The sequence below is a fragment of the Cervus canadensis genome, chromosome 18 (assembly GCF_019320065.1).
Source record: "Cervus canadensis isolate Bull #8, Minnesota chromosome 18, ASM1932006v1, whole genome shotgun sequence".
Classification (NCBI taxonomy): Eukaryota; Metazoa; Chordata; class Mammalia; order Artiodactyla; family Cervidae; genus Cervus; species Cervus canadensis.
Genome location: NC_057403.1, coordinates 21,379,205 through 21,405,480, shown reverse-complemented (window position 1 = coordinate 21,405,480; position 26,276 = coordinate 21,379,205). Strand labels below are relative to the sequence as shown.

The window sequence follows — 26,276 nt, the reverse complement described above, 5'->3', positions numbered from 1 at the left end:
CCCCCCCCCCCCCCCCCCCCCCCCCCCCCCCCCCCCCCGTCTCTGGGCCTCACCTCTTTAAAAAAAGAAGCACATCAAAATTAAAGCAAGCGTAAAGTAGGGATAATTATGTGGAGTCGAGTAGCAATAGAGTTGGGAGGGACTTCCAGGGCGGTTCAGCAGTTAAGACTCCCGAGCTTCCACTGCAGGGAGCGCGGGTTCGATCCTTGGTGGGGGAACTAAAATCCTCAAGTCAAGCAACTCGGCCACAAAAAAGTGATGGAAAACACCGATCACTTACCTAGGGCCAGTCTCTATTCTGTACACATACTGACACCCTTAATTCTCACAACTCCACTTGGTGGGGACTATTTTCCTACCCAGTTTACAGATGGAGAAACTGAGGCGCAGAAAGGTTCAGCAATGCACTCAGGGTGGTGAGTGGCAGAGTCACGACCTGAACTCAGGCTGCCTGACCCTGGCGTTTACACTTTTGGCCACTTTGCTACCTGACCACTATTTATTTATGTCCCCATCCAGCGGCATGTAGGGTCTTAGTTCCCTGACCAGGGATCAATCCTGTGCCTCCTACAGTGGAAGCGCAGAGCTTTAATCACTGGACCGCAAGGAAGTCCCAAACATTAAGCAATTTAAGTAAAGGAACTAAAAAATATAAAAAGAACCAAATGAGCCTTTGAGGCATGGATGTTTCTAGAGCTGTTGCCTAACGTGGGTGCTGCTCCTGGGATCGAGAGGGCGGGGTGCGAGCTGGGTTTGGAGCTGGAGCGAGGGCGGGGCCTCCCCTTTCCGCGGCTTCAGCCCCACCCCTTACCTGCATCTTGCGAAGCTGCTTCACCGCCTCCTCCTTGCCCTGCCCGGCGGCCGTGGTCTGAGCCTTCAGCTCCTCTAGCTCGGCCTCCAGCTTCTTGCGGGCGGCTACGGCCAGAGCCCGCTGCTTGCGTTCCTCATCGCGCTCCACCTCTGCGTCCCTCAACTGGGAGAGGGGAGGCCGGGAGGGGCGGGTTCAGAGGACGGGAGGCCCAGGCTCCCCCTACAGGCCAGTGGCATAGATGTCTACCCTCCAGCCCCTGCCCAGGTCTCCAGCCCCACTCCTCCTGCCCCTTGCCTCTCTCCACCTCAAACTCAAGCATCCTCTCCAACTTCATAGCCCTAGCTCAGGCCTTATCCCTCCCGCTTGCCCCAGCCTCCTCTTTGCTCCCACCACTCCCCTCCAGTTCATTCCTGAAGGCTCTAGAAGGGTCCTTCTACAATCACAGCTGACACTGCTCATAGTCCTCCTGTGGCCGGCTTCCTGGTGCCCTCAGGACAAAATCGTGCATGAACCCATGGCTGGATAAGTGGGGCCAAGGGAGATTTAAAAAGAAGCGCTCAGATACTGCCCCCATCCTGGCCTTGGATCATCTCTTCATCACTTGCTCTGGGCTTCCCAACTCCAGTCTCCCCTGCTCCAGTCTGCTGCCCACATGGCCCCACAAGGCTCTTTCTGATACTCAGGGCTAACCTGCCCCTCCCACGCTCAGTACACTTCACGGAGTGAAAAGCCTTGCCCACCACAGACCACAGGAAATTCCTCCACTGAATGAAGAATGAATGAATGAATGTGCAGAGAGAGAAGTACGGAGTGAATGAGGAAGCAGGTGAAGAAATAAATGAAAAAGGGAGGAGTAAGGTCACAGAAGGAAAAAGGTCACAGAAGAAGTGGGGTGAAGACAAGCTGGTCAATGAGCAGGTAAAAAATGGGTATATGTGTTGGTTGGGGGTGTGGAGGAGGTGGGTAGATACTGGGGCGGTTGGATTGGAGAGAGGAGGTTGATTGGAACGGGTATTGGGTGGATGGAGAAGTCAGATGCAGAGTTGGTTGTGTAGAAGTGTTGGGTGTGTATGGGCAGCTGGGGGGTTGGCTCAGTAGATGGGATGGTGGTTGGGTGGACCGGTTAGTGGATGGAGGGTGTCTGAATGGATCAACAGGATGTGCGTGTGGGTCACGGGTCATGGTGGGTGAGTGGGTTGGGGAACAGCAGGGTGGCTGGCTAGTAGGCGGGACTTGGGTAGAAACCCAGAGTCGCAGGCGCGTGGGTGAGACTTCCGGGCACGCCGAGCTGCGCGGCGCCCTGCCTGTACCTGCTTGGCCAGCTGCCGCCGCCTCTCCTCGCCCGCCTCATCGCGGCCCTGCAGGTCCCGCTCATGCTGCGCCTTCAGGGCCTGCACGGTCACCTCCAGGCGCAGCTTGGCATCCTCGGCCGCCGTCAGCTCGTCTTCCAGCTCCGTCACCTGCGTTCGCAGGTCGTTGGCCGCCTGTTCGGCCACGCGGCGGGCTCGCTCCAGCTCATGCACCTGGGAGGCGGGTGGGCAGAACGAGAGTGAGCCCTGCGCCCCTGGACCACCGAGGAGGCGGGAGGGAGGCCAGGCCCGGAGCCCTCTGCTAGGCTAGAGGGGAGGGGAGCTTTGATAGACCAGGGGGAGGCAGCGAGGTGACATGTCCATCCTAGCTCCTTCTTGACCGCAGTCACCTACACTCGGCATGGGCAGTCTCCTGCTCGCTGTGTGCACGTGAGCAAGTGTGTTTAAGGGGAGAGTCCGCGCACATTTTGTGAACACACACCTGCACATGGATGTTTTCTAAGATGCTCTCATGCTCAGCGCGTGCACGTGTATTTTTTCTGGAAGATTCTCCCCGTGTGCTGGGCCCATGAACTGTTGCCTGTTGATACCTGGCTTTCCTCACTTCCCGGGTGTGTGCGTGAACACGTGTGTCTGGGGCGCCAACACGGGGACTCTCCGAGGCCGGTTCCCTTCACCCTCCGGGTGGGAGAGCACACACGTGTGCTTATGTGCCCCAGCGTCACGGGGTGGGCTAGGGTGGGGAAGCGTGGTTGCCCACGTGTGTGCATGTGTGTGTGTCCCGGGGACCCGGGGCCACTCACGCTCTTGCCGACGTCGTCCTTGCTACTCAGCAACGCCTCCAGCTCAGCCCGCAGCGCGCGGTTCTGCCGCTCGAGCTCTTCGCGCGCCTCCTGCTCCTCCTCCAGGGCCCGGGTCAGCGACAGCGTCCGGGCATCGCGCTCGCGGCCCTCGGCCTCCGCCCGCTCCCGCTCCTCCACCGCCCTCAGGACTGCTGCCTTCTCCTCTGCCAGGAGCTTCCGGGGTGAGGGAGATGGGGTGGGGGAGACAGGTTAGCTGAAAGGAGTGTACAAGGGGACGGGGAAGAGAGAGGGGCCAAGGACAGAGAGACAGACAGACAGACAGAGGCAGAGACACAAGAGGGAGATAGAGGGATTAAAGTTGCCACTGGGTCCGGGACCAGCTCGCTCTTCAATGGATCACTCTGTTGATGGGAATGTAAATTGGTGCAGCCACTCTGCAGAATAGTGAGGAGGTTCCTTAAAAAACTAAAAATAGAGTTACCATGTGCCAGAGTGCTGAGTCCCTTCAGCCCTGTCGGACTCTTTGTGACCCCACGGACTGTAGCCCACCAGGCTCCTCTGTCCACAGGCTTCTCCAGGCAAAAACACTGGAGTGGGTTGCCATGCCCTCCTCCAGGGGATCTTCCTGGCTCTGGGATGGAACCTGAGACTTCAGTGTCTCCTGCTTTGGCAGGCAGGTTCTTTAGCATGTGTGCCACCTGGGAAGCCCTAGAGTTACCACATGATGCAGCAATCCCTCTCCTGGTCATAGAGCTGGAGAAAACTTTAATTCGAAAAGATACATACACCCCGGTGTTCATTGCAGCACTACTTACAATAGCCAAGACATGGAAGCAAGCTAAATATCCATGGATGAAGGAATGGATAAAGAAGATGTGGTCTATATATACAATGGAATATTACTCAGCCAGGTAAAAGAATGAAATAATGGCATTTAGAACAACATGGATGGACCCAGAGATTATCATGGTAAGCAAAGTAAACCAGACAAAGACAAGTATCATGTGATATCACTTCTAGGTGGAATCTTTAAAAAATGATGCAATTCAATTATTTACGAAACAGGAACAGACTCACAGATATAGAAAACAAACTAACAAACTTGTGGTTACCGAAGGGGAAAGGAGGGATGGATAGATTTGGAATCTGGGACTAACAGATATACACTACGATATATAAAACAGATAATTAACAAGGACCTGCTGTAAATCACAGGAAACTCAATATTTTCTAGTAACTCATAAGTAAAAGAATCTGAAAAGGAATATATGTATCGTATATAAATATATGAATCACTCTGCTGTACAACTGAAACTCATGCAACAGTGTAAATAAACTACACTTCAACTTCAAGTTTTAAAAAAATTAAATGAAAGGAAATTTTGAGCCAAAAAAAGGCAAAACTTTAAATGGATCAAACTGATCAGCCCCTCGCTTTATATACCCAAGAGAAGAAAGGGTTTTCTTTCTTCCTCTTGTAGTCATAGTAGGAAAAAAAATACATAAAAATTTAAAACGTACTTCAAACCTTCACTGTTTTTTTATGACATAGCAATTGATAAACAATAAAACTTATAAGACATGCAAATATATATATATATTTATATGTATATTTGTTGCTGTTCAGTGGCTAAGTCGTGTCAAACTCTTTGTGACCCCATGGACGGCAGCATGCCAGGCTTCCCTGTCCTTCACCATCTCCTGGAGTTTGCTCAAACTCATATCCATTGAGTTGGTGATGGGATCCAACCACCTCATCCTCTGTCATTCCCTTCTCCTCCTGCCCTCAATCTTTCTCAGCATCTGGGTCTTTTCCGATGAGTCAGCTCTTGTGTTTTTGGAAGAGGGTGTTTGCTATGACCAGTTTGTTCTCTTGGCAAAACTCTGTTAGCCTTTGCCCTGCTTCATTTTGTACTCCAAGGCCAAACCTGCCTGTTACTCCACATATCTCTTAACTTCCTACTTTTGCATTCCAATCCCCTATGATGAAAAGGACATCTTTTTTGTTGTTGTTGTTGCTATTAGTCCTAAAAGGCCTTATAGGTTTTCATAGAACTGGTCAACTTCAGCTTCTTTGGCATCCAGTGGTTGGGGCATAGACTTGGATTACTATGATGTTGAGTGGTTTGCCTTGGAAATGAACTGAGATCATTCAGTTGTTTTTAAGACTGCATCCAAATATTGCATTTCGGACTCTTTTGTTGACTATGAGGGCTACTCCATTTCTTCTAAGGGATTCTTGCCCATGGTAGTATATATAACGGTCATCTGAATTAAATTCAGCCATTCTAGCCCATCTTAGTTCACTGATTGCTATGATGTCAATGTTTACTCTTGCCACCTCCTGCTTAACCTTATATGTGTGTATATATATATAAAACACAAATTAATTCTTTTAAAAGTTTTTTCAATGATCTATGGAATAGTATTAAACAAATGGACATATATGTATTTGGAGTTTGAGAAGAAGAGGGAAGAGAGAATGGGGCAGAAAAATATTTGAAAAAATAATGGCTGAAGATTTCCACGTCTGATCAAGAACACTAATCCAAACCTGTTGGAAGCTTGGCGAACTGAAGTAGAATAAATACAAAACCCCACAGCTGCATATCATAGTCAAACTGCTAAAAAGCAAAGATAAAGAGAAAAAAGTCTGAACCAGCCAGAAAACCACATCACAGGGAAACCATGATTTATATGATTGCTAACTTTTAATCTGAAACAGTGGAGGCCCCAGAACATGGAATGATCTCTTCCCAGTGTGGAAAGAATAAAACCTGGAATTCAACAGCCAGTGAAAACAGCTTTCAAAAATGAAGGCAAAAATAAGGACTCTCCCATTTTCCAGAGGAAGAAAATGAGGCAGAGAGATTGTGCAATTTGCCCAAGCCACACAGCCAGAAAGGGCCCCAGTTGGGATGTGAACCTCAGGGTTGCCTGATCTTAATGCTCTGGGGGTCTGAGAATTTTATTCCATCCTTACATTGTCAGATGCTCAGTATTATCCCCACTTCCAATTTTTCCTTTCTTCTTTTTTCTTTGGCTGTACTGTATAGCTTGTGGGATCTTAGTTCCCCAATCAGGGATCAAACTGGAGCGATGCAGTTCATGGGGTCACAAAGAGTCAGACACGACTTAGTGGCTGAACAACAACAGTAGTGAGAGCACAGAGTCCTAATCACCAGACTGCCAGGGAATTCCCTTATCCCCATTTTCTAGACGGGCAAACTGAGGCTGAAATGGGACAAGCAGTTTGCCTGAGGCCCACGGTGAGTCAGCAGCAGAAGCAAGATGTGTTATTTCATTTTGCCTTCCCAAGTATACCCTCTGGTGTTATCTGCAGGACACTTTTGGGAGTAACAGTGGGTACCAGCAGTAATTATTTGGGGGCAGGAGACATAAGCCAGGACTGATGGGCGTTCTATTCTACAGGGGCTCAGAGGGAAGAGGCATCTTGCCCAAAGGTCCTTGCAGATTCACAGCTGAACTGTGACATCACCTGTAACTGATGGCTCACAATGACCGTGACGGGCAGCGGGGGTGAGCATCCCAGTTCCCCAGGTGGCTAACCCAAGGTGCCTCACCTGGTCAAACTTGCGCTGCTTCTTCTCCAGCGCGCTCACGAGCTGTCGCTGCTGCTCCAGGTCCACCGTGGCATCGTCCAGCTCCTGCTGCAGCCGCCGGCGGCCCCGCTCCAGCCGCTCCACCACTTCCGCCTTTTCTGCCAGGCGCTGGCTCAGGGCCTCAGCCTCTCGGGCCGCCCGGCGCCGAGCCTCCTCCCCTGCCTCCAGGGCCCCTGCCTCCTCTTCCTGGCGCCGCCGCCACTCTGAGAGCTGGGGTTGGGGGTGGAGGAGAGAGAGGGAGGGTGGCACCCGTGTCTGCGACCCAGGTGTGAGTTGGTAGGGCCCCATTTCCCAGATGAAGAGACTGAGGCCCAGAGAGGGAAATGATTCACTCTGTTGGGCACTTCTATCTGAAGAGTAGGGATGAGGTTGTGAGTTCTTGGAGCCCCAGTTCCTCTAGGACATTAAAATGGTTCCCACAGGACCCAGAAGATGAATCAGACCTGGGTTCTGTCCTGGGGAACCCCCAGTCTGATGGGGGAGACTGAGTGTCACAACCAGGGTGATAGAGGCTAAGGTAGAAATAGGGAAGCCACAGGTGTCCACCAGACGGGTTCAAAAATCTATCCATAACATTCAAGAGACTCCTTGGAGCAGGGAGCATTTGTGATGGATCTTAAAGTATGCATAGGAGTTTTCCAGTTAAAGAAGGATATTCACAGGCATACATTCATCACTCATTCGTTCAACAGGCATTTCTCAAGGCATCCCATACATCAGGCACTATGTTGGCTTAGGCTGGGGACCCAGATCTAACTCTGATGGGGTTGCACCTTCAAGGAGCTTTCAGTCTGGCAGGGGGACTCATGGGCAATGACAGTTCTAGCCAGTCAGGGTGACCAGAGTGGGGACAAAGGAGAAAGAAGGGTTATGGGAGCTCAGAGAGGGGTAGTGAGTAATTTCTTAGAACAGGAGAGGTGGTTGCTAAGTCCTAAAAGATGAAAAGCGTTTTCCCACATGAAGTGAGGAAAGAGAGATGAGAGATGAATACAGCTAACGATGAAAGAAGGCCCAGAGAATGCAGGGTCTCTGACAACCTGGTGAGAGGCATGGGTTTTTTTCCAGGGCGGGTAGCTGGGGAGCCCTGGGAGGTGTGTGACCAAGGAAAAGGCTGCATCCGCTCGGGCTTTAGAAGGACCATGTGAAGGATGAGCCAGAAGGGCAGAGATTAGAGGCAGGGAGGTTTGAAGGGAGGCTGAGAGGAGGGTGCAGGTGACAGGATGAAGTTTGCGCAGGGCTGGGGCTGTGGGGACAGAGAGGAGGGGAGCCTGGCTTGCAGCGGTCTGGCTTGCGACACGCTGGCCCGTGGGGTCACCCTGTGAGCCAGGGACCCCAGGAGGAGCCGGGTGGGGGATCTCCCTGCAGGGCTGTTCACCTGGGCCTGGGCGGCCTGCAGCTCGCGGCCCGCCCGCTCCCTGGCGGTCGCTTCCTCATCCAGCTGCTCCCGCAGCCCGGCTGCCTCCGCCTCCAGGGCTCGTGCCCGGGACCCCAGGGCCAGCTTCGCCCTGGTCTCCTCCTGCAGCAGCTCCTGAAGGTGGACGGGAGGATGATGTTTAGTGTGGGCAGGAGGGTGGGGGTGGGGGTCTGGGTTGGGGAGCGGGTGGTGAGATGGGGGCTGGGGTCACCTGGGCATCGTGGAGCTGGGCCTCCATGCTTGTCAGCTCCTTGCTCAGCCTGATGGCTCTGGACTCGGCCTCGCTCAGGGCTCCGGACACATTCTCGAGTTCAGCCTGTGGGGAAGGGGCGTCTTATAATGGCAGCTTCCTGCCAGCCAAGCCCCCTGCTTCCCTGCCTCCGATCCCCACTACCCACTGCTGGTGGGGATGTAAAAGGGTGCGGATGCCGCGATAATCAGTCTAGCAGCTCCTCAAAATGGTTAAATGCAGAGTTTCCATGTGAAAGTGAAAGCGTTAGTCATTCAGTCCTGTCTAACTCTTTGTGACCCCATGCACCATAGCCCACCAGGCTCCTCTGTCCATGGGATTCTCCAGGCAAGAATACTGGAGTGGGTTGCCATTCCCTTCTCCAGGGGATCTTCCCAACCCAGGGATCGAACCCTGGTCCCCTGCACTGCAGGCAGACTCTTTACCATCTGAGCCACCAAGGATGTCAAACCAGAGTTTCCACAGGGCCCGGCAATTCCGCTCCTGGGTCTGTACCCAGGAGAAATGAGAACAAGTCCATGCAAAAACCTGTACAGGGGGGTTCACAGAAGCAGTATTCACAGCTGCCAAAAGGTAGAAACAACCCAAATGTCCATCCATGGATGACTGGATAAACAAAATGTGGTCTCGCTAGACAATGGAATGTTATCCAGCCATAAAAATAATGAAGTACAGAGAGACGCTACAACATGGATGAACCTTGACAACATTATGCTCAGTGAGTGAAGTCAGACACAAGATACGTATTGTATGATTCCATTTCTATGAAATGTCCAGAATAGGAAATCTAAAGAGACAGAAAGTAGATTAGTGATTGCTGGAGCAGGGGGTGAGACTGGGGGACCTTAACCCTAACTCTCATACAGGATTTCTTCCCAGGGCGATGAAAATGTCCTAAAATTAGATTATGGTGATAAATGTACAACTCTGTGAATATACTAAAACTCGTTGTTCCATTGCTCCGTGGTGTCCAACTCTTTGCAACCTCATGGACTGCAGCACACCAAGCTTCCTTGTCCTTCACTATCTCCTGGAGTTTGCTCCAACTCATGGCCATTTAATCAGTGATGCTATCTAACAGTCTCATCCTCTGTCGCCCCCCCCTTCTCCTCCTGCCCTCAATCTTTCCCAGCCTCAGGGTCTTTTCTAAGAGTCGGCTCTTCATATCAGGTGGCCAAAGTATTGAAGCTTCAGTCTCAGCATCAGTCCTTCCAATGAATATTCAGAGTTGATTTCCTTTAGGACGGACTGGTTTGATTTTAAATGGGTGAGTTATACAGTATGTGAGTTATATTTCAATAAAGCTGTTCTCCTGGGACCCAAATCACCACCACAATGATCCTAGATGCAGCTCCTGGCCTCGTGTTCTCAGCAATAAACAGGTATTGGTCATTTAGTTAAAAACATAATATAATTAAAATAAAAAACCCACATCTCTCCTAACAACCACAGTATGATATTTTCTACCTACAGGTTCAAGTGTTCGCCCTGGGTTTTTCTAATCAGACCATGGATTATTTACAGCCAGAAGATAAGAAGGTGAAGTGTGGGCGCTGTGGCAGGGTTAAGAGCTGCAATCCAGTTAGTCATGCCTGGATTCACGCTTTGGCTCTGAGGGACCTTAGACAACCAGCTTCACCTCCCTGGGCCTCAGTTTCCCTGTGTGTAAAATGGGACCAATATTAGCACTTCCTTCAGAGGAGGGTTGGGAGGCTTTAATGAAAATACACAGGATGTTTGGTGTATAGCAACCACTCACCAGATACTAGCCGTTAATGTGTGATAATGCTGAAAAAGTTGGCAGGGACGGCAGGGTTGATGTGGACCAAACCAAAGCCCAGAGGGGGCAGGCATCTCACCCAAAGCCACACGGTAGACACCACCGCTGAGCTGGGCGCCCCACTCACCTGGGCTCGCTGCAGCTTCTCCGCAGCCTCTGCTCGGGCCCGCTCCCCGTCTCCCGCGCGGCCCTGCACCTCCTGCAGCTGGGACTCCAGGCGCCGCCTCCGCTGCTCACCCTCCTGCCGCGCGGTCTGCAGGTTGCTAAGCTCCGTCCGCAGCTCAGACACTTCAGCCTCCAGAGTCAAGCGGGTCTTCTCCCATGTGCCCTTGCTCTGAGGTGGGAGAGAGATGGCAGTGATTTATGACTCCCTTTCTCTACGTGGCCAGGCACAGGCATGCCCCATGTCCTTTGCACTGTTTCCTCTGGAACCCCTCACCATTCCTTAAACACCCAGGCACACTCCCGCCCCAGGGCCTTTGCACTGACCGTTCCCTCTGCCCGGAACATGTTTCCCAGGATGCCAAGATGGGATCACCCTTCGCTTCCTTCAGTTGTTTTTTTTTTTTTTTGATGTGACCATATTTATTTTTGGCCGTGCTGGGTCTTTGTGTCTTCGAGGGGGCTTTCTCAGGGTGTGGGGAGCAGGGGCTGCTCTCTAGGTGCCATGTATGGGCTTCACATTGCCGTGGTTTCTCCTGTGGAGTGTGGGCTCTAGGGCACGCAAGCTTCAGTAGTTTTGGCTCCTGGGCTCTAGCGCACAGGCTAAAGAGTTGTGGTGCAAGGGCTTAGTTGTCCCGAGGCATGTGGGATCTTCCCGGCCCAGGGATCGAACCCATGTCCCCTGCATTGGCAGGCAGATTCTTTACCACTGAGTCTCCTGGGAAGCCCCTTCCTTCAGTTTTTTACTCATAGGTCACCTTTTCATAGAATCTCTCCATGGCCTTCTCTATTTCAAATCACAAAATACCCCTCTCGCCCCATATTAGCATTCTGAACCCCCTTTTTGTTCATCATTTTCCCATAGCACTTATAACCCTGATATGTACTATGAATCTGTTTAGATTGTTTACACTCTGCCTTTCCTGCTAAAACATCAGCTCCACAATAAAAGTGGCTACTGGTTGTCTGGTTCATACTTGGGGCCCTCAATATCACATCGGGAACACAGCACATATTCAGCGAAGGTTCGCTGAATGAAAGATGGATCAGGGGGGCTTCCCTGGCGGCTCAGTGGTAAAGAATCTCCTGCCAATGCAGGAGACACGGGTTCGATCCCCAGTCCGGAAAGATCCCACATGCCTACAGAGCAACTCAGCCCCGGGGCCACAGCTATTGAGCCTGTGCTCTAGAGCCTGGAAGCCACAACCACTGAAGCCTGGAAGCTCTAGAGCCTTGCTCTGCGACAAGAGGAACCACTGCAGTGAGGCCCGAGCACTGCAGCTAGACAGGAGCCCCCACTCACCACAACTACAGAAAAGCCTGAGCAGCGAGACCCAGCACGGACAAAAATAAATAAATAAATACAATTATTTTTTAAAAAAAGATGGATCGGAGACATGAATACCTGAGGAGAGAAGGGGGCTGGCCTAGGACCAGCCAGACATACCTCCCCCACCCAGCATCCCACTTCGCCGCCCCGTGGCTCCCCAGAAACCCCAGCCCCGTCCCAACCCACCCTCCGGGCTTGTTCCAGCTGCTCTGCCAGCTCTCCCAGGGCCTGGCCATGGCGCTGCCGCAGCTCTTGCACTGCCACCTCGTGAAGGCGCGTTTCCTCCTCCAGAGCCTTCTTCAGCTCCGTCACCTCCTGCTCTCTCTTGGACCTTTTATTGGGCAAGGGGGACGGGGAATAGAATTTCAGACCAGAGCAAGACTGGGACTTCAGGGCAGCCCCCGCCAGCCGGCTGTGCCTCCTCTTCTTTCCCTCCAAGGATGGGGACTTCATTCTATATTCCTCGGGGAGCATGGGTGGTGATGCTGCAGGAGGAGTGTGGCTTTAAGAGTGAGCTCCTACACATCTGTCAAAACCCTATTCAAAACGCCCCTTCTCAAGGAAGTCTTCTTCAACTCCCTCCCACAGAGTGATACAGGGGTCTTCTCTGATCATCCACGATGGCCTGTCCTACTCCATTAAAGCTCACTTAGCTCTGGACCGGGTCTGTCTTTGCCTGAATCTGCCAACTCCTAGACTGGGAGTTCCAGAGGGCAATGCCTGAGTCTGATCCATTTATGTCCCCAGCTTGGTCCAGAGCCAGTGCCCAGAAAACAACTGGTGAATGACTCAACATCTGTGCAGATGGAGAGTTTGGACCCATGTCCTTTTCCTCTCCTCCCAACCCGGCTCCACAGGTATCCAACTGGTGCCAGCTGCCAGCCGCCCAGCCTCACCGGAGCTCCTGCTGCGCGTTGGTGGAGTCCAGCGTGTCCTCCAGCTCGCCCCGCAGTGCCTCCAGCTCCTCGCCCAGGTCCCGGCGCTGCTTCTCCGCCTTGGCCCTGGCCGCACGCTCGGCCTCCAGGTCCTCCTGGGCCTCGGCCAGCCCAGCCTGCGCCTCCCGCAGGGATTTGAGTAGCTGGGCCCGGGCTCCACCCTCTTCCTCTGCCCTGGGGGTGGACAAGGACCAAGGGGGTTCGTACGGGGACAGGTAGGGAGTGGGGATGATTTCTGGGGGGGCGGAGGGACAAGACACGGCCAGTTCCAGATTCGAATCCCAGCTCTGTCCTTGGACACGTGCCTCTAGGACTCAGAGCCTCGACTTCCCTAGCTGTAAAGTGGGGATGACACCACTGGTATCATGAGGATACTTACTAAGCTCCCTCCGCCTGAGAGCCCTTTGCCTTATCATCCCGTGTGATGTTCACACCCACGCAGGAAACTGGGGCACAGGGCGGGAAAGTACTTGCCCCCGTCACATGGTCAGTGGGTGGCTGACCCCTGAGCCCCTCCTCATGACCCCTCCAGGATCGAGCTCTTGCAAAGAGGAGCCGAATGGAGGGGCAGTGTGGGCTGCAGGTTAGACAGCTCAGGGAAATATGCTGATCACAGTTTGTGTCCCCCTGCTTGGCCACCTGCCCTGGCAAGTGACAAGCTCTCTGAACTGCAGGCTCCCGGTTTGTGAGACAGCATGACTGCCCACGTCACAGGACTGCCACGAGAATGGCAATGGAAACAGTAATACAAGTGCCAAAGGCTACACGTTACACAGTTCCACCTATGAGAAGTAGCAAGAACCAGCAAACCTAGGTGGACAGAGAGCACACCGGTGGTAGCCAAGGGCTGGGGGGAGGGGGCAGCTGGGGAGGGAGTTTTTAATGGGATTTTTTTCTGAGGTGATGGCAGTGATTACACAGCATTGTGAATTACCAAACACCACTCAGTGGTGTGCTTTAAAATGCTTAATTTTGCTAAGCGAATTTCACCTCAATGCAAAAGGCAAAAAAATAACAGTAATAATGGAAAGTAGGAACAGACACACCACAGCATCAACTGAGGCCTTAGGGTGTGCCAAGCATGTCCTCAGAGCTTCCTTATTTAACCCCCACACTAACCCTGGGCTTCTCAGATGGCTCAGACGCTAAAGAATCTGCCTGCAACGCAGGAAACTCGGTTTCGATCCTTGGGTCGGGAAGATCCCCTGGAGAAGAAAATGTCAACCCACTCCAGTATTCTTGCCTGGGAAATCCCATGGACAGAGGAGGCTGGTGGGCTACAGTCCATGCGGTCACAAAGGGTCGGACACGACTGAGTGACTATCACACTAACCCTGGGAGAGCTTCTATAATCACCCCCCATTTTCCAGATGGAGAAACTAAGACTTGAGAGGTGATGTTACTCGGGTAAGGTCATGTGGCCAGAAAGGGGAGGAGCTGGGATTTGAGGGTGCACGTTCTTAACTCTCCCCCACCAACCCGTGTCGCATCGATTCTGCAATGCACGTTTCCCCAACATTGTAGCTGCTCTGAATTCCAGCTGCATCCATATACAATGGCGCCTAAGGTCACAAGGGTGAAAAGCATCTGAAACAGTGCGTGCCATATCTGGCACACAGTAAGCGCTCAGTAATTGTGAATGACTGACATTATGATGATTATGACTCCTAAGACGGCCAGATCACTTATACAATCACAGCGGATTCTGAGTTGTTCAGCTTTGAGAGGCTGGGGGATTGGGGTGGGGAGAAGAAGATAAAAGCATTTTCTGGCCTCAGTGCAAGAAACTGTTAAGTTACTAGACACGCAGGGTCCGCTTTCAGTTTTCCCTTAAGCAGGCGGGCTTGGAACTCTGGCTGTGTTCATCTTACAGAAGGGTACACTGAGGCTCTGTGGGTGAGCGGGTCTCAGCCGGGCGCCTCCACCGCCGCTAGGCGGCGCCCTCGTGCCGCGCGCCCGGTCGGCCCACCCCGCACCTGGCCAAGGCGGCCTGCAGCTCCTCCTCCTTGCGGCCCAGCTGGGCGCGCAGCTCCTCCGCCCGCTGCTGCTGTTCCGCCATCTGTTCCTGCAGCTCCGAGCCCTCCACGTCCAGCCGCCGCTTCAGCTTCTCCAGTTCCTGGCGGCTTTTCTCCTCCTTTCGGAGGCGGTCTGAGGCGGGAGGCGGGGCGGGCCACGCATGAGGGAGCCACACCCACACCCCAGGGAGACCCCCAGCCCCCTCGCCCCAATCATCGCACGCACTTTCGGGGCGTCAAGCTGAGCTCAGACTCTCTTTCCACCCCTCCCCATCTTTCCCAGCTTCCCCATCCCTGGGACAGCCCACTGGCCCCATCCCAGACCAGACTCCCGAGGCCGTCCTCCCCTCTCGCCCCCCGACCCCCAGCCCCTGCCGCCTGGCCGGCTGGCCGGCTGGCTGGCTGGCTCTGCCCTGTCCTCTTCTCCAGGCCTTCCCAGCCTCCTCCGTGCTCCCTCCCTTCTGTTTCTGCTTCTGAATCCTCAGCAAGGGACAGAGAGGAAAAAAAAAAAGTGTCTGAAACAGTGGGACCATCAGCTAGAGAGAGTCACCCAAGATACCAAGGAGAGAGGAAGAGAACTGGATTAGGAGGGAGGACACACAACCTGTCCCCAGCCTTCCTTCCTGCCCTCATTTAGCAGATATGACCACTGAGGCCCCACAGCACATGAGGGTTGTCCCCCCTACTCCACCCCCGCCCCTACTGGAGCGTGCATAGGCCCCCCACTGGAGGGGTGCAGGGCTCACCCTCCATGTCTGCAATGGTGGCCTCATATTTGAGTCGAAGCTTATTGAGGCTCTTGACTTTCTCCTCCTCCTCGGCTGCCTGGGATGAGAACTCGGACAGACGCTCCTCCAGCAGCTTCCGCTCCTGAGCATAGTGGGAGGTGGGGGTGGGAGTCAGGGGCCCGACACTCATCTTGGGTGTCATTCCCATCTGTGTTTCTGCTCACCTCCTTCCTTCCCTGACCCTTCCGGCTCCCACCCCCTTCCCTCCTTTCCCTTTCTCCACTGTCTATGACCCCATGCCACCCCCATCAGTTCTTGGACTGTTACCTGCATACGCTCCCACTATTGGAAGGATACCCCGATTCATTAACCCATCGGACCTCAGATGGATGCTCATGTTGATTCGCATCACCTGCTATTATAAACATCACTGCACTGAACATCCTTGCACTTCAGCTGCGTGCACGGGTGAGCTCTGGAGCCTCATCACTACTCCAGGTCCGATTCATCAGCACCAAATGGGAGCTTGTTAGGAATGGAATCTCGGGGTCCCCCCCCCAGACCTGCCAAGTCAGAATCTGCACTCTAACAAGTTCTCCCTGTGATTCTTGGGCACATGGGAGTTTGAGAAGCACTGGCCTGGAACAGCACTTTTTTCTTTTCTGTCTTTTTATTATTTTTTATTTATTTTCATTATTTATGTAGTTTTTGAGCAGCATTTTCCATACTGTGAGTGGTTTTGGAAATCTAGGCGGTGGGTTGGCACTACCTTAAAAAGGAAGACATAGAACAGAGTAGGAGAGAAGAGCCACTGCATTCAAGGAATGTTCCAGAAAACTCCTGTGCATCGTTGAGCTCTCAACTCAGGCACCACGGCCTCCAGGAAGCCTGTCCTGACCACGCCTAGTGCAGGTCAGAGCATCCCCTTCCATAGTTTTCTGTTCTTTTCTGACAGTTTATAATTATTTCACAATGTATGATTATGTTGATTTCCTGGGGTGACTCAGCTAGCATCCCCCTTGCCCATGACCTTGTGAAGAAGACTGAAATGTTTTTCTAGTTAGTTAAATGCCATATTCCCTGTGCCTAGCACAGGGGTTTAACCCTGGGCAGGTTAAAGATGGCAGCAGACTCTTCACCACATGCCCAGCCATGGGCAGAGTTCCAATTCTCCACCCCTTGAATCTAGATTGAGTCTGCTTTAAGCTCAATGGTCTGCATATCACAGCCTGCAGGCCAAACCTGGCCCACTGCTTGTGTTTATAAATAAAGTTTTATTGAGATGCAGCCACGCCCATTTGATCACAGACCATCTGTGGCTGCTTTCACATTACAAGGGCAGAATTGCGTGGCTGTTACAGAAACAGAGCAGCCTGCTGAGCCCGGAATGTTTACTATCGGGCCTTTTAGAGAAAACCTTTGCCAACACCTGATGTATAGTATTCAGAGAAAGCGATGTCAGTTCCAGGCTTAAGCCTTTAAGAGGCCTGGTTGCTTCTGCTTCTTTGTCTAGGAGCCGTGAGCTGCCAGATGAGAAACCCAGGCTCTCTTGTGAGCAGAGAGGCCGCATGAAGGAGCACCCAGGCATCACCTTCCAGCCCCTGCCATCACGTCATGGCGACTGCCTAAGGGGACCACAGCTCAGCGGACCCACAGAACAATGGGATGTAATGAAATGGGGGTTGTTTTTAGCAATGAGGCTTTGGGGTGTCTGATGACACAGAGATAAATAATGTCTCACAATAGCTGCTCAGTAAACACTGGCTGGAGTGAGGCTGTGACAGAGAGGCTAGGAGATGGGAAAAGTTCAGGGGAGACACAGCCAAGATGGAGAGTCCAAAGACTCCTAGAGGTGGGGCATGCTGGGGGTGGGAGATGCAGAGACGGACCCAGCCCACCAGTGGGCCCACACCCTCCACCCTTCGGGGCTCACTGACCTTGCTCAGTTTGGCGTTCTGATCTTCCAAGAGTAACAGATCTTCCCCCAACTTTTTCAGCTTTGCCTCCGTTGTCACCTTCTCCAGCTGTAGCTTCTGCCGGGCCCCTTCCTCAGCCTCGAGATGAGTCTCCAGCTCCTGGAGTGTGGAGGAGGTGGGGTGAGGACCCAGAGGCTGGGGACTGGGGTGTGATGGGAAGGATGGGGGTGGTGGGGATGGCTCACAGACCCCCAGGGCGTGTGGCTCAGACAGGGCCACACTTGGGTGGGGCTGGGAAGGACCCAACCATTACTTTCATTCATTGGCTCAATAAACATTGATTGAGTGCCTGGTAGGGGGGCCAGGCACTGTTCAACGCATAGAACCTGGTGCCCAGGATACAATATCTATACCTTGTCTACACTGTCTGTATAGATATCTATATACAATATCTATACAGGGTACAGATATTATATCCTGGGGACCAGACAGGGTATCTGCTTATCCCTATCTATATACTTCAATTACCTGCTAGTCCTTGGAATTATTTAAACAAAGCAATTGGGACTCCCCTGGTGGTCCAATGGTTAGGACTCCTCACTTCCAATGCTGGGGGCATGAGTTCAGAGGCATGGGGGTGGGGTCCCTGGCTGGAGAACTAAGATCACGCACGCCATGTCGTGCACCAAAAGATAACGTAATTAATCAGACAAACCAGTCACATCTTCCTGCAGGAACCCAGGGTCACCTCACTCTCTCGTTACTACTAAGCCTGCCTCCCACAGCAGCAGCTGGTTCACTGCGTTCCTGAGTGCAAGCCCACCGTGACTGTTCGTCACAGCGGCCGCCTCCCTCAGGCTGTGAGCATTTGTGACCAGTAACGTGCTTTCTTGCACATCTGTCCAGGATCAGGTGTGGCGTGTGAGGCCATCTCCATAACCACAGGGTAGGGCTCTCCCTCTCCAATGGGGTCAAGAGGCAGTGATTAAAACACCACTGAGTTCTCAAAATATGACCAGTCTGACTGAGGAGCTGAATTTCCAATTTAACTCAGCTTCTCTTAAATTGAAAACCACTCAGTTAATTATTGGGAAACTTTGAAGTATGTTTGGCCCAACTTGGGGATGTGAATCTACTTGTTTCCACTGAAGAAATTATGAAGCACAAATGCCGATGAAGTCCTGCCAGTGAGAATTCAGCATCTGAACTGAGATGTGCCTTAAGCGTAGAACACATCTGTGGGTTTGAAGGGGAACTACGGGGGGGCAGCCAGCCTCGGAATGCAGCAGCACAGAGGCAAACGGAGCCAGGAGGTGGAAAGAGGCAGGGTACTGAGGCAATTGCTTGAGCACCTGGATCCAGCCATGCCTGAAGCTGACCCATTCCAGCGCCTCCCATTATTTGACCCGAGCAAACAAAAGTAGTCCTTTTGCTTAAGCCACTTTGAACTGAGACTTGTTTTTAAGAGGCAGGGTTTGCAAAAGCAGAGGTGGGTGGGGTCAACAGAAGGGGTGGGGGAGGCGGCCCGGGCACGCAGGCAGGGGGGTGGGGTGGGCAGACCTGTATATGTTGCTGCAGCCTCTTCTTCTCGGTTTGCAGCTGGCGACTGCACTCCTCCTCCTCGCCCACGCGGGCCTCCAGCTCGGACACCACCAGCTCGAGCTCCTGCTTCCGGGCTGCTAGCCGCCCCCGGGTCTCCTCAGCCTCAGCACACAGCTCTGCCTCTGCGCGCAGCTGCTCTGCCAGGCGGGCACGCTCCTCTTCCAGCTGGGGACGGGGTGGCGGGGGGTCAGCGGCTGCTAGGCAGTGCTCCCAGGATGGCCCTCCGCGGAGCACAAGGGTCTCCTGCCCCCTGATCTAGTCTGCCCTGGGAGCCTGGGGCGGGCAGGAGGGAGGGATGGAAGACAGTCCCCCAACCTGCCCGTCATCTCAGGATGAGCCCTAGTCACCGAGTCAGCCCTCTGGGTTCCTCCGTCTCCCTCACTTCCCTATAGTCCGTCAGTCCCCCTCCATCCCTCCTGCCCTGCCACCCCACTCTGTCCCCATAACCCTAACAGGCTCAGGTTTCATCCTCTCCCAGTGGACTCTTCCCGGCCTCCCAGCCTCCAGCTTCTCCATCTCCAGTCCATCCTCCATCCAAATGGCCTCTGGAGGACTTTCTGTCAGCTCACATTGCATTTACTACTCCCACGCCTAAAAATTCAACCAAAGGAAATAACTCCGAAAAAGCAAACAGAAAAAATGAACGAGAAGGGCTTTGCTTCGGCGTTATTTTAAGATACCAGAAATACTGGCAACAGTGAAAGATCCCCCGCCTGCGGAGGGCGGCCCCACCACGAAACTGGGCTCCTGCCCTGACCCCGTGCTGGACCAGCTACCTGAACATCTCGTCTCAGCAGCACCAGCCCCACTCCCACCAGATACCCAGGCTACATCCCCAGGACCCTGCTCCCTGCATCTCACTGCTCACCACAGCACAGTTTCCGCCCCCATTCCGCCCCAGTGAAACTCCGCCGGCAATCTATTCCTGCCTTGGACTCCGTCGGAAGCCCCGCCCACCGCCACCGGTCCCGCCCACCGGCCCGCCCACCGCCCGATGCCCCCGCCCCTTACCTGCGCCACCCGGCCCTGGAGCTCGCCCACCTCGCGGGCACTCTGCTGCTGCAGCTCCTGCACTTTCTGCAGTTCCTGAGCCCGCGCCTGCAGCACCTCATCCTGCCGCGTTACCTGCAGCAGCGGCTTCACCTGTGGGGACAGGATGGGGTGTGGATGGCTGGCTCCCACCGTGGGAGGCCACTGGGCTTGGAAGCTAACAGCTCACACTCTGACGGGAGCCTCATTCCTGGGTTCTCATGCCAGCTCCTCCACTTCTGGCTTTGTCACCTCATCTATAAAAGTGGGATGAGAGGGGCTTCCCCGGGTGGTCCAGTGGTTAAGACTCAGCCTTCCAATGCAGAGGGCACAGGTTCGATCCCCTGGTCAGGGAACTAAGATCCCACATGCCCACTGGTTTGGCCACAAATTTAAAAAAAGAAGAAGAAAAAGACTGTGCTTTCCACTATGGAAAACAGTGTGGAGATTTCTTAAAAAACTGGAAATAGAACTGCCATTTGACCCAGCAAGCCCACTTCTGGGCATACACACTGAGGAAACCAGATCTGAAAGAGACACGTGCACCCCAATGTTCATCGCAGCATTGTTTATAATAGCCAGGACATGGAAGCAACCTAGATGCCCATCAGCAGATGAATGGATAAGGAAGCTGTGGTACATATACACCATGGAATATTACTCAGCCGTTAAAAAGAATTCATTTGAATCAGCTCTAATGAGATGGATGAAACTGGAGCCCATTATACAGAGTGAAGTAAGCCAGAAAGATAAAGAACATTACAGCATACTAACACATATATATGGAATTTAGAAAGATGGTAATGATAACCCTATACGCAAAACAGAAAAAGAGACACAGATGTACAGAACAGACTTTTGGACTCTGTGGGAGAAGGCGAGGGTGGGAGGTTTCGAGAGAACAGCATGTATATTATCTATAGGGAAACAGATCACCAGCCCAGGTGGGATGCATGAGACAAGTGCTCGGGCCTGGTGCACTGGGAAGACCCAGAGGAATCGGGTGGAGAGGGAGGTGGGAGGGGGGATCGGGATGGGGAACACATGTAACTCCATGGCTGATTCATGTCAATGTATGACAAAACCCACTGCAATGTTGTGAAGTAATTAGCCTCCAACTAATAAAAATAAATGAAAAAAAAAAGAAAGACTGTGCTTTTAATGAAGGGGATGTAGGTTGGATCCCTGGTCGGGGAACTAAGATCTTACATGTCCCTTGCTCGGGCCAAAAACCAAAAAAAAAAAAAAAAATTGGGAATAATAACAGCCCCTATTTCACAGGGTTTTCAGAATGCATGGATGACTTCATATTTACCAAGAGTCTAGAACAGTCCAGGGTACATGACAAGCAGCACTAACTGTACCCCATTTTGCTACAGGATCGCTTTGCCTGCAGCAGCCACTGGCCACTCACAGTGTGCCTCAAAGTTCTTAGTCCAAGTCCGTGGTGAAAGACGCACTTTACACTGTGTGATTCTGGCTGGAGAGACAGGCCAGCCCCACCCACACGTGAAGAACCCAAATGGAAGTTTGGGCTGTCCCCATGCACCTTTTACCTTTCCTGACTTTAATGTCCATCCTTTCACTGTAATAAACTGTAACCATGAGTGTAACAGCTTTTCTACGTTCTTTGAGTCCTTCCAGTGAATCATTGAATTCTAGGGGATCTTAGGGACACCCAACTCAACCCTAGACCCAGCCGCACCTAAAGCTATCCCGCATCTATTACCCATGCTGCTTTGATTCAGATTTTCTGTCACTTGTTAACTGAAGAATCCCAAGGAACAAGAGTTGGGCTGATTGGTCCCATTTTACAGATGCAGAAAACTGAGGCCCAAACCAAGGAAGTCACTTGCCCAAGCAGATCTGGCCCCAAGGACCTGTCTCCTTGCCACTGGGGTCACCCCTCCAGGTGCCCTCACCTTGATGAAGAGCCGCCACCACTGCCAGTGTCTCAGCTTGAGGTAAGCCGCACAGTTCCGCTGCATCACCCTCAGGGCGCTCTGCTGCTGCTGCCGCTTCTGGAAGGCCCTGAGTGGGGAGACAGGCAGGTGGGAGAAGGGAGACCTGGCTCCTCCAGGCCCTGTCCCCTTAGCAACCATTATTAAATGCCTACTGGGCTTCCCAGGTGGCACTAGTGGTAAAGAACCTGCCTGCTAATGCAGGAGATGAAAGAGGCTTGAGTTTGATCCCTGGGCTGGGAAGATTCCAACCCACTCCAGTATTCTTGCCTGGAGAATCCCATGGACAGGGAAGCCTGGTGGGCTACATTCCATGGGGTCGCAAGAGTCAGACATGACAAGCAACTTAGCCCCACCAGCCATGGGCATTGTTCTATTGTCGGTAAATCGTGTGTGCAGTCCATCAGTCTTTCTACCCTTGACTCTGGCCCCACAGCCCCATCCCCAGTTCAGATCTCACTTTCTACCCTACCGGACACCCCAGCTTCCTTCCCAGCCTCCAGCCCATCCTTGACATGCTTCCAGAGAGGTCTTGCTACATCCACAGCTGACCCGGCCCTCTGCTGCTCCCCACTGCCCCCGGACACAGTCCCTGCCCCTCAGCCTGGTGTCTGGGGAGTCCTTTAGTCTCTGATCCTTCCTCTGGGCCAGTTCCCAGGGAGAAGGGAACTTTCCTGAAAACTCCCCGCCTTCCTGAAATGTGCCAGGCTCTCACATCACCAGGCCTTGGCAGGCTGTCACTCCTGCCTGGAACACCTTCCCCATGGTCTTTCATCTACCTGGTCTGCAGGGCCTCTCCCTGTAGCTGGACGACCCCCACTGAAGCACATCTCACCCTGGACTGTGACACTTTGTCCTGGCGTATGTCTCCCCCTCCAGATTGGAGTCCCTTGAGGTATCGGCCACTAGGGTGACCACCTCAACCCAGTTTGCCTGGGGCTTCCTGTTTTAGCATGAAGATCATGCATCCCAGGAAACCTCCAGTGCCAGGCAAACTGGGATGCTTGGTCACCCTATGGCTGAACTGAGCTCTTCTGTGTGGTCCCAACATCATTCAGGAGCCTCAGGGACTGTAGAACCAAGAAGCCTAGGTGTCTAGTGGTTCCATCCTTTTGTTTCTCAGCTCTTCTACCATCCCAGAGGCCCTGCCATCTGGAGCCAGCTGGTCAACTCCTTCCTGCAGCACGTCTGGGGACATGTGGTCAACCCCTCCCTGAACCAGCCTCTGGGGACATCTGATCAACCCTCCCTGAATCAGTCTTGGCCAATGTGACCCCAAGAGATAGTGTGGAGCCCTACTTGCGAGCCAGGTATCCCCGGGCAGCTGCCTGGAAGGACACGATGATATCTGTGACCTTCAGGTCCCGCTCTTCTTCTAGCTGGGCCAGAACGCCTGCCCGGAAGAAGATCTTGCTTTGTCCCACGCGGTAGAGGTTGGGGTCCAATTCTAGAGCCTGGATCTGTGGGGGTGGGGGGGGGTTGTGAGGAGGAGGGGCGAGGAGAGGGGAGGTTTCCAGCTCAACCTCCACCACTTGAGACCATGCACACACACACACACACTTGCACTCCACCTCTCACTCACCATCTTCTCACAGGCCTGCTTCCCATCCATAAAGCCCTTGGGGATGGCATTGGGCGTCAGGATCTCATACCTGCAATGGGGAGAGAGGGGTGGGGTAGGGTGAAGAGTAACAGCAAGCTGTCCCCATGGCCAGGCACTGGGCTCAGAGGGACAAACAGCAAATAACAATGACAACAGGAACAGTCAGAGAAAGAACCATTCCAATATCACCAAGGGTCGCTCACCAGACTGAGAGCATTGATATCACCAAGAGCAATGTCATCAATAAAAGCTCCCCTCCTGGGATACACCACGTGCTGATTACAAGTGTTTAACTACACCAACACCAAAGGAAATTGGGGCTTCCCGGGTGGCACTTGTGGTAAAGAACTCCCCTGCCAATGCAGAAGACTAAGAGACCTGGTTTGATCCCTGTGTTGGGAAGATCCCCTGGAGGAGGAAATGGCAACCCACTCCAGTATTCTTGCCTGGAGAATCCCATGGACAGAGGAGGCTGGTGGGCTACAGTCCATGGGGTTGCAAAGAGTTGGATGCAACTGAAGCGACTTAGCACGCATGCACACACGCACGCATACGTGCATAGGTCATTGAGATGTAAAAGGTGTGTCTTGGAAGTGTAAGAATAATAACAAACGGGGGCTGATGTTTTTGAACTTTTTATGTGTCAGGTCCTCAGTTAAGTGCCTTATAGCTGTTTCTTTCACATTTCTCTGTGCAAATCCAAATTTGTGTCCATTTCATTAAACACATACGTGTCCATCCTCAGCGCCTTTCCCCTGCTGTGCCCTCTCCCTGGATCATGACATTTCATTAAAAACAATGGATATGATATATACAACATACACACATACATATACATCATACGCATGATGTATTAATGTCATATATTCATATGCCATATTTTTTAACTGGTGATTGGGAAATGTGTGTGTGTGCACCTGCGTGTATCAGAGTTTCTCAGTCACCAAGGATCCTGTTAAAATGCAGATCCTGATTCAGTAAGTCTGGGGAGGGGCCCCAAAATATGCATGTCTAATAAGCTGCTGGGTGATACTGATGCTGCTGATCCAGGGACCACACTTTGCGCAGGAAATTGCAGACCTGAGCTGTCCAATGTACTGCTGTTGGCCACATGCAACTGCTGGGCTCTGCAAAGATGGCTGGGGCGACTGCGGACCTGCATTTGTGATTGCATTTCATTTTAATTAAACGAAACTTAAATTTAAAAACTGATGCAGTGCAAAATATTTTTCTTTTAAACACAATTTCATTGCCTTAATAGGAGTATATTTCCCTTTGGCCACTGGAAATTTTGTGTCCAAACTGAGATGTGCTATGGGTGGAAGACATACACTGAATCTCAAAGATTCAGTAAGAAACAAAATAATGCACAATGTCTCACTACTAAATTTTTATGTTGATTACATGTTGCGTGGGTGCTCAGTCGTGTCTGACTCCTGTGACCCCATGGACTGTATGTAGCCTGCCAGGCTCCTCTGTCCATGGAATTTCCCAGGCAAGATTACCTGATTGGATTGCCATTTCCTTCTCCAGATTACATGTTAAAATGATCTAATATTTTGGCTGTATTGGATTACATAAACTCTCTTGTTATCATTAATTCCCCCTGTTTCTTTTCATTTTTAAAAATATGGCTACATTACAGCATACTAACACATATATATGGAATTTAGAAAGATGGTAACGACAACCCTATATGCAAAACAGAAAAAGAGACACAGAAGTACAGAACAGACTTTTGAACTCTGTGGGAGAAGGTGAGGGTGGGATGTTTCGAAAGAACAGCATATATATTATCTATGGTGAAACAGGTCACCAGCCCAGGTGGGATGCATGAGACAAGTGCTCAAGCCTGGTGCACTGGGAAGACCCAGAGGAATCGGGTGGAGAGGGAGGTTGGAGGGGGGATCGGGATGGGGAATACGTGTAAATCTATTGCTGATTCATGTCAATGTATGACAAAACCCACTGAAAAAATAAATAAATTTTAAAAAAATGGCTAATAGGAAACTTTTAAATTGTATATGGGGCTCTCATTCTCTAGCGAATGATTCTGCTACATACAGCTTGTGTGAAGCATAATTTTTGTTTTAATATTTACTGTATACATACATCCACATAAATATCATATACATAATATATTAATATCATGTATTAATGTGCTGTAGTTTCTGTTGGTGATTGAGAAATGTGTTTATCAGAGTTTCTCAATCACCAGGGATCTTATATGTTGATATTTTCTGTTCTCTCTTGCTCGACTGCCTTTTTATAAGAAATGGTTGTTGCGATTGCAACGTAGTGCTCTATGCGCTTTCTCGTGGGGAGCCCACTGAAGGGGACGTTGCTCTCCCACAACACAGAAAGCTGAGACTCAGCAACCAAAGGCACTCGCCCAGAGGCCCCGCCCCTCCCCTCGCGCCGAGGCCACACCCCCGCCCCGCCCAGAAGTAGCGGCCGGGGAGGGAGGAGCTTTGGATGCAGATGCTGTGGCTTCCAAACCGGGCCCCACCCCGCCCGATGCCGCTCACCGCTGCCGGAACTCCTGGAAGAGGATGCGGTTGGGAAAGCCCTGGCGACAGATGCGGATGCCCTCCAGGACGCCGTTACAGCGCAGCTGGTCCAGCACCAGCCGGGGGTCCAGCTTCCCCGCCTGCGGAGAGCAGCAACAGACGCGCGAGGTCAGCGGCCGCCACACGGGGGCGCCACTCACCGGCCGGCAGCCGGCAGCGGAACGCAGGTGGGCAGGTCGAAAACGGTAGGTAATTTCATCTGGTTCAACCTATAATTTTGGGCTTCCCAAGTGGCCCTAGTGGTAAAGAACCCGCCTGCCAGTGCAGGTAGATGTAACAGACGCGGCTTTGCTCCTTGGGTCGGGAAGATTCCCTGGAGAAGTAAATGGCAACCCATTCCAGTATTCTTGCCTAGAGAACCCCATGGACTCTCAGCCTGGCAGGCTACAGTCCATGGGGTCGCAAGAGTCAGACATGACTTAGCAACTGAACCA

The 26,276-nt window shown here is 52.4% G+C and overlaps 1 protein-coding gene across 10 annotated transcripts in view; it reads right to left on the bottom strand.

Annotated features, from left to right (window-relative positions):
• The window catches only part of MYH14 (myosin heavy chain 14), an 88,304-nt gene that overhangs the window by 9,159 nt on the left and 52,869 nt on the right, over positions 1-26,276 (bottom strand). For all 10 annotated transcript variants that reach the window (XM_043436847.1, XM_043436848.1, XM_043436850.1 and 7 more), the window contains 18 exons: positions 25,801-25,922; positions 23,252-23,321; positions 22,969-23,129; positions 21,631-21,739; positions 19,691-19,822; positions 18,638-18,844; positions 17,099-17,236; positions 15,180-15,303; positions 14,395-14,566; positions 12,380-12,592; positions 11,670-11,814; positions 10,119-10,325; positions 8,173-8,277; positions 7,923-8,075; positions 6,509-6,757; positions 2,925-3,137; positions 2,122-2,334; positions 812-973 (listed from right to left, as the gene is read on the bottom strand). In XM_043436847.1, the coding sequence (XP_043292782.1) occupies positions 812-973; positions 2,122-2,334; positions 2,925-3,137; positions 6,509-6,757; positions 7,923-8,075; positions 8,173-8,277; positions 10,119-10,325; positions 11,670-11,814; positions 12,380-12,592; positions 14,395-14,566; positions 15,180-15,303; positions 17,099-17,236; positions 18,638-18,844; positions 19,691-19,822; positions 21,631-21,739; positions 22,969-23,129; positions 23,252-23,321; positions 25,801-25,922 (2,895 nt within the window). The remainder of the gene's footprint in view (positions 1-811; positions 974-2,121; positions 2,335-2,924; positions 3,138-6,508; positions 6,758-7,922; positions 8,076-8,172; positions 8,278-10,118; positions 10,326-11,669; positions 11,815-12,379; positions 12,593-14,394; positions 14,567-15,179; positions 15,304-17,098; positions 17,237-18,637; positions 18,845-19,690; positions 19,823-21,630; positions 21,740-22,968; positions 23,130-23,251; positions 23,322-25,800; positions 25,923-26,276) is intronic.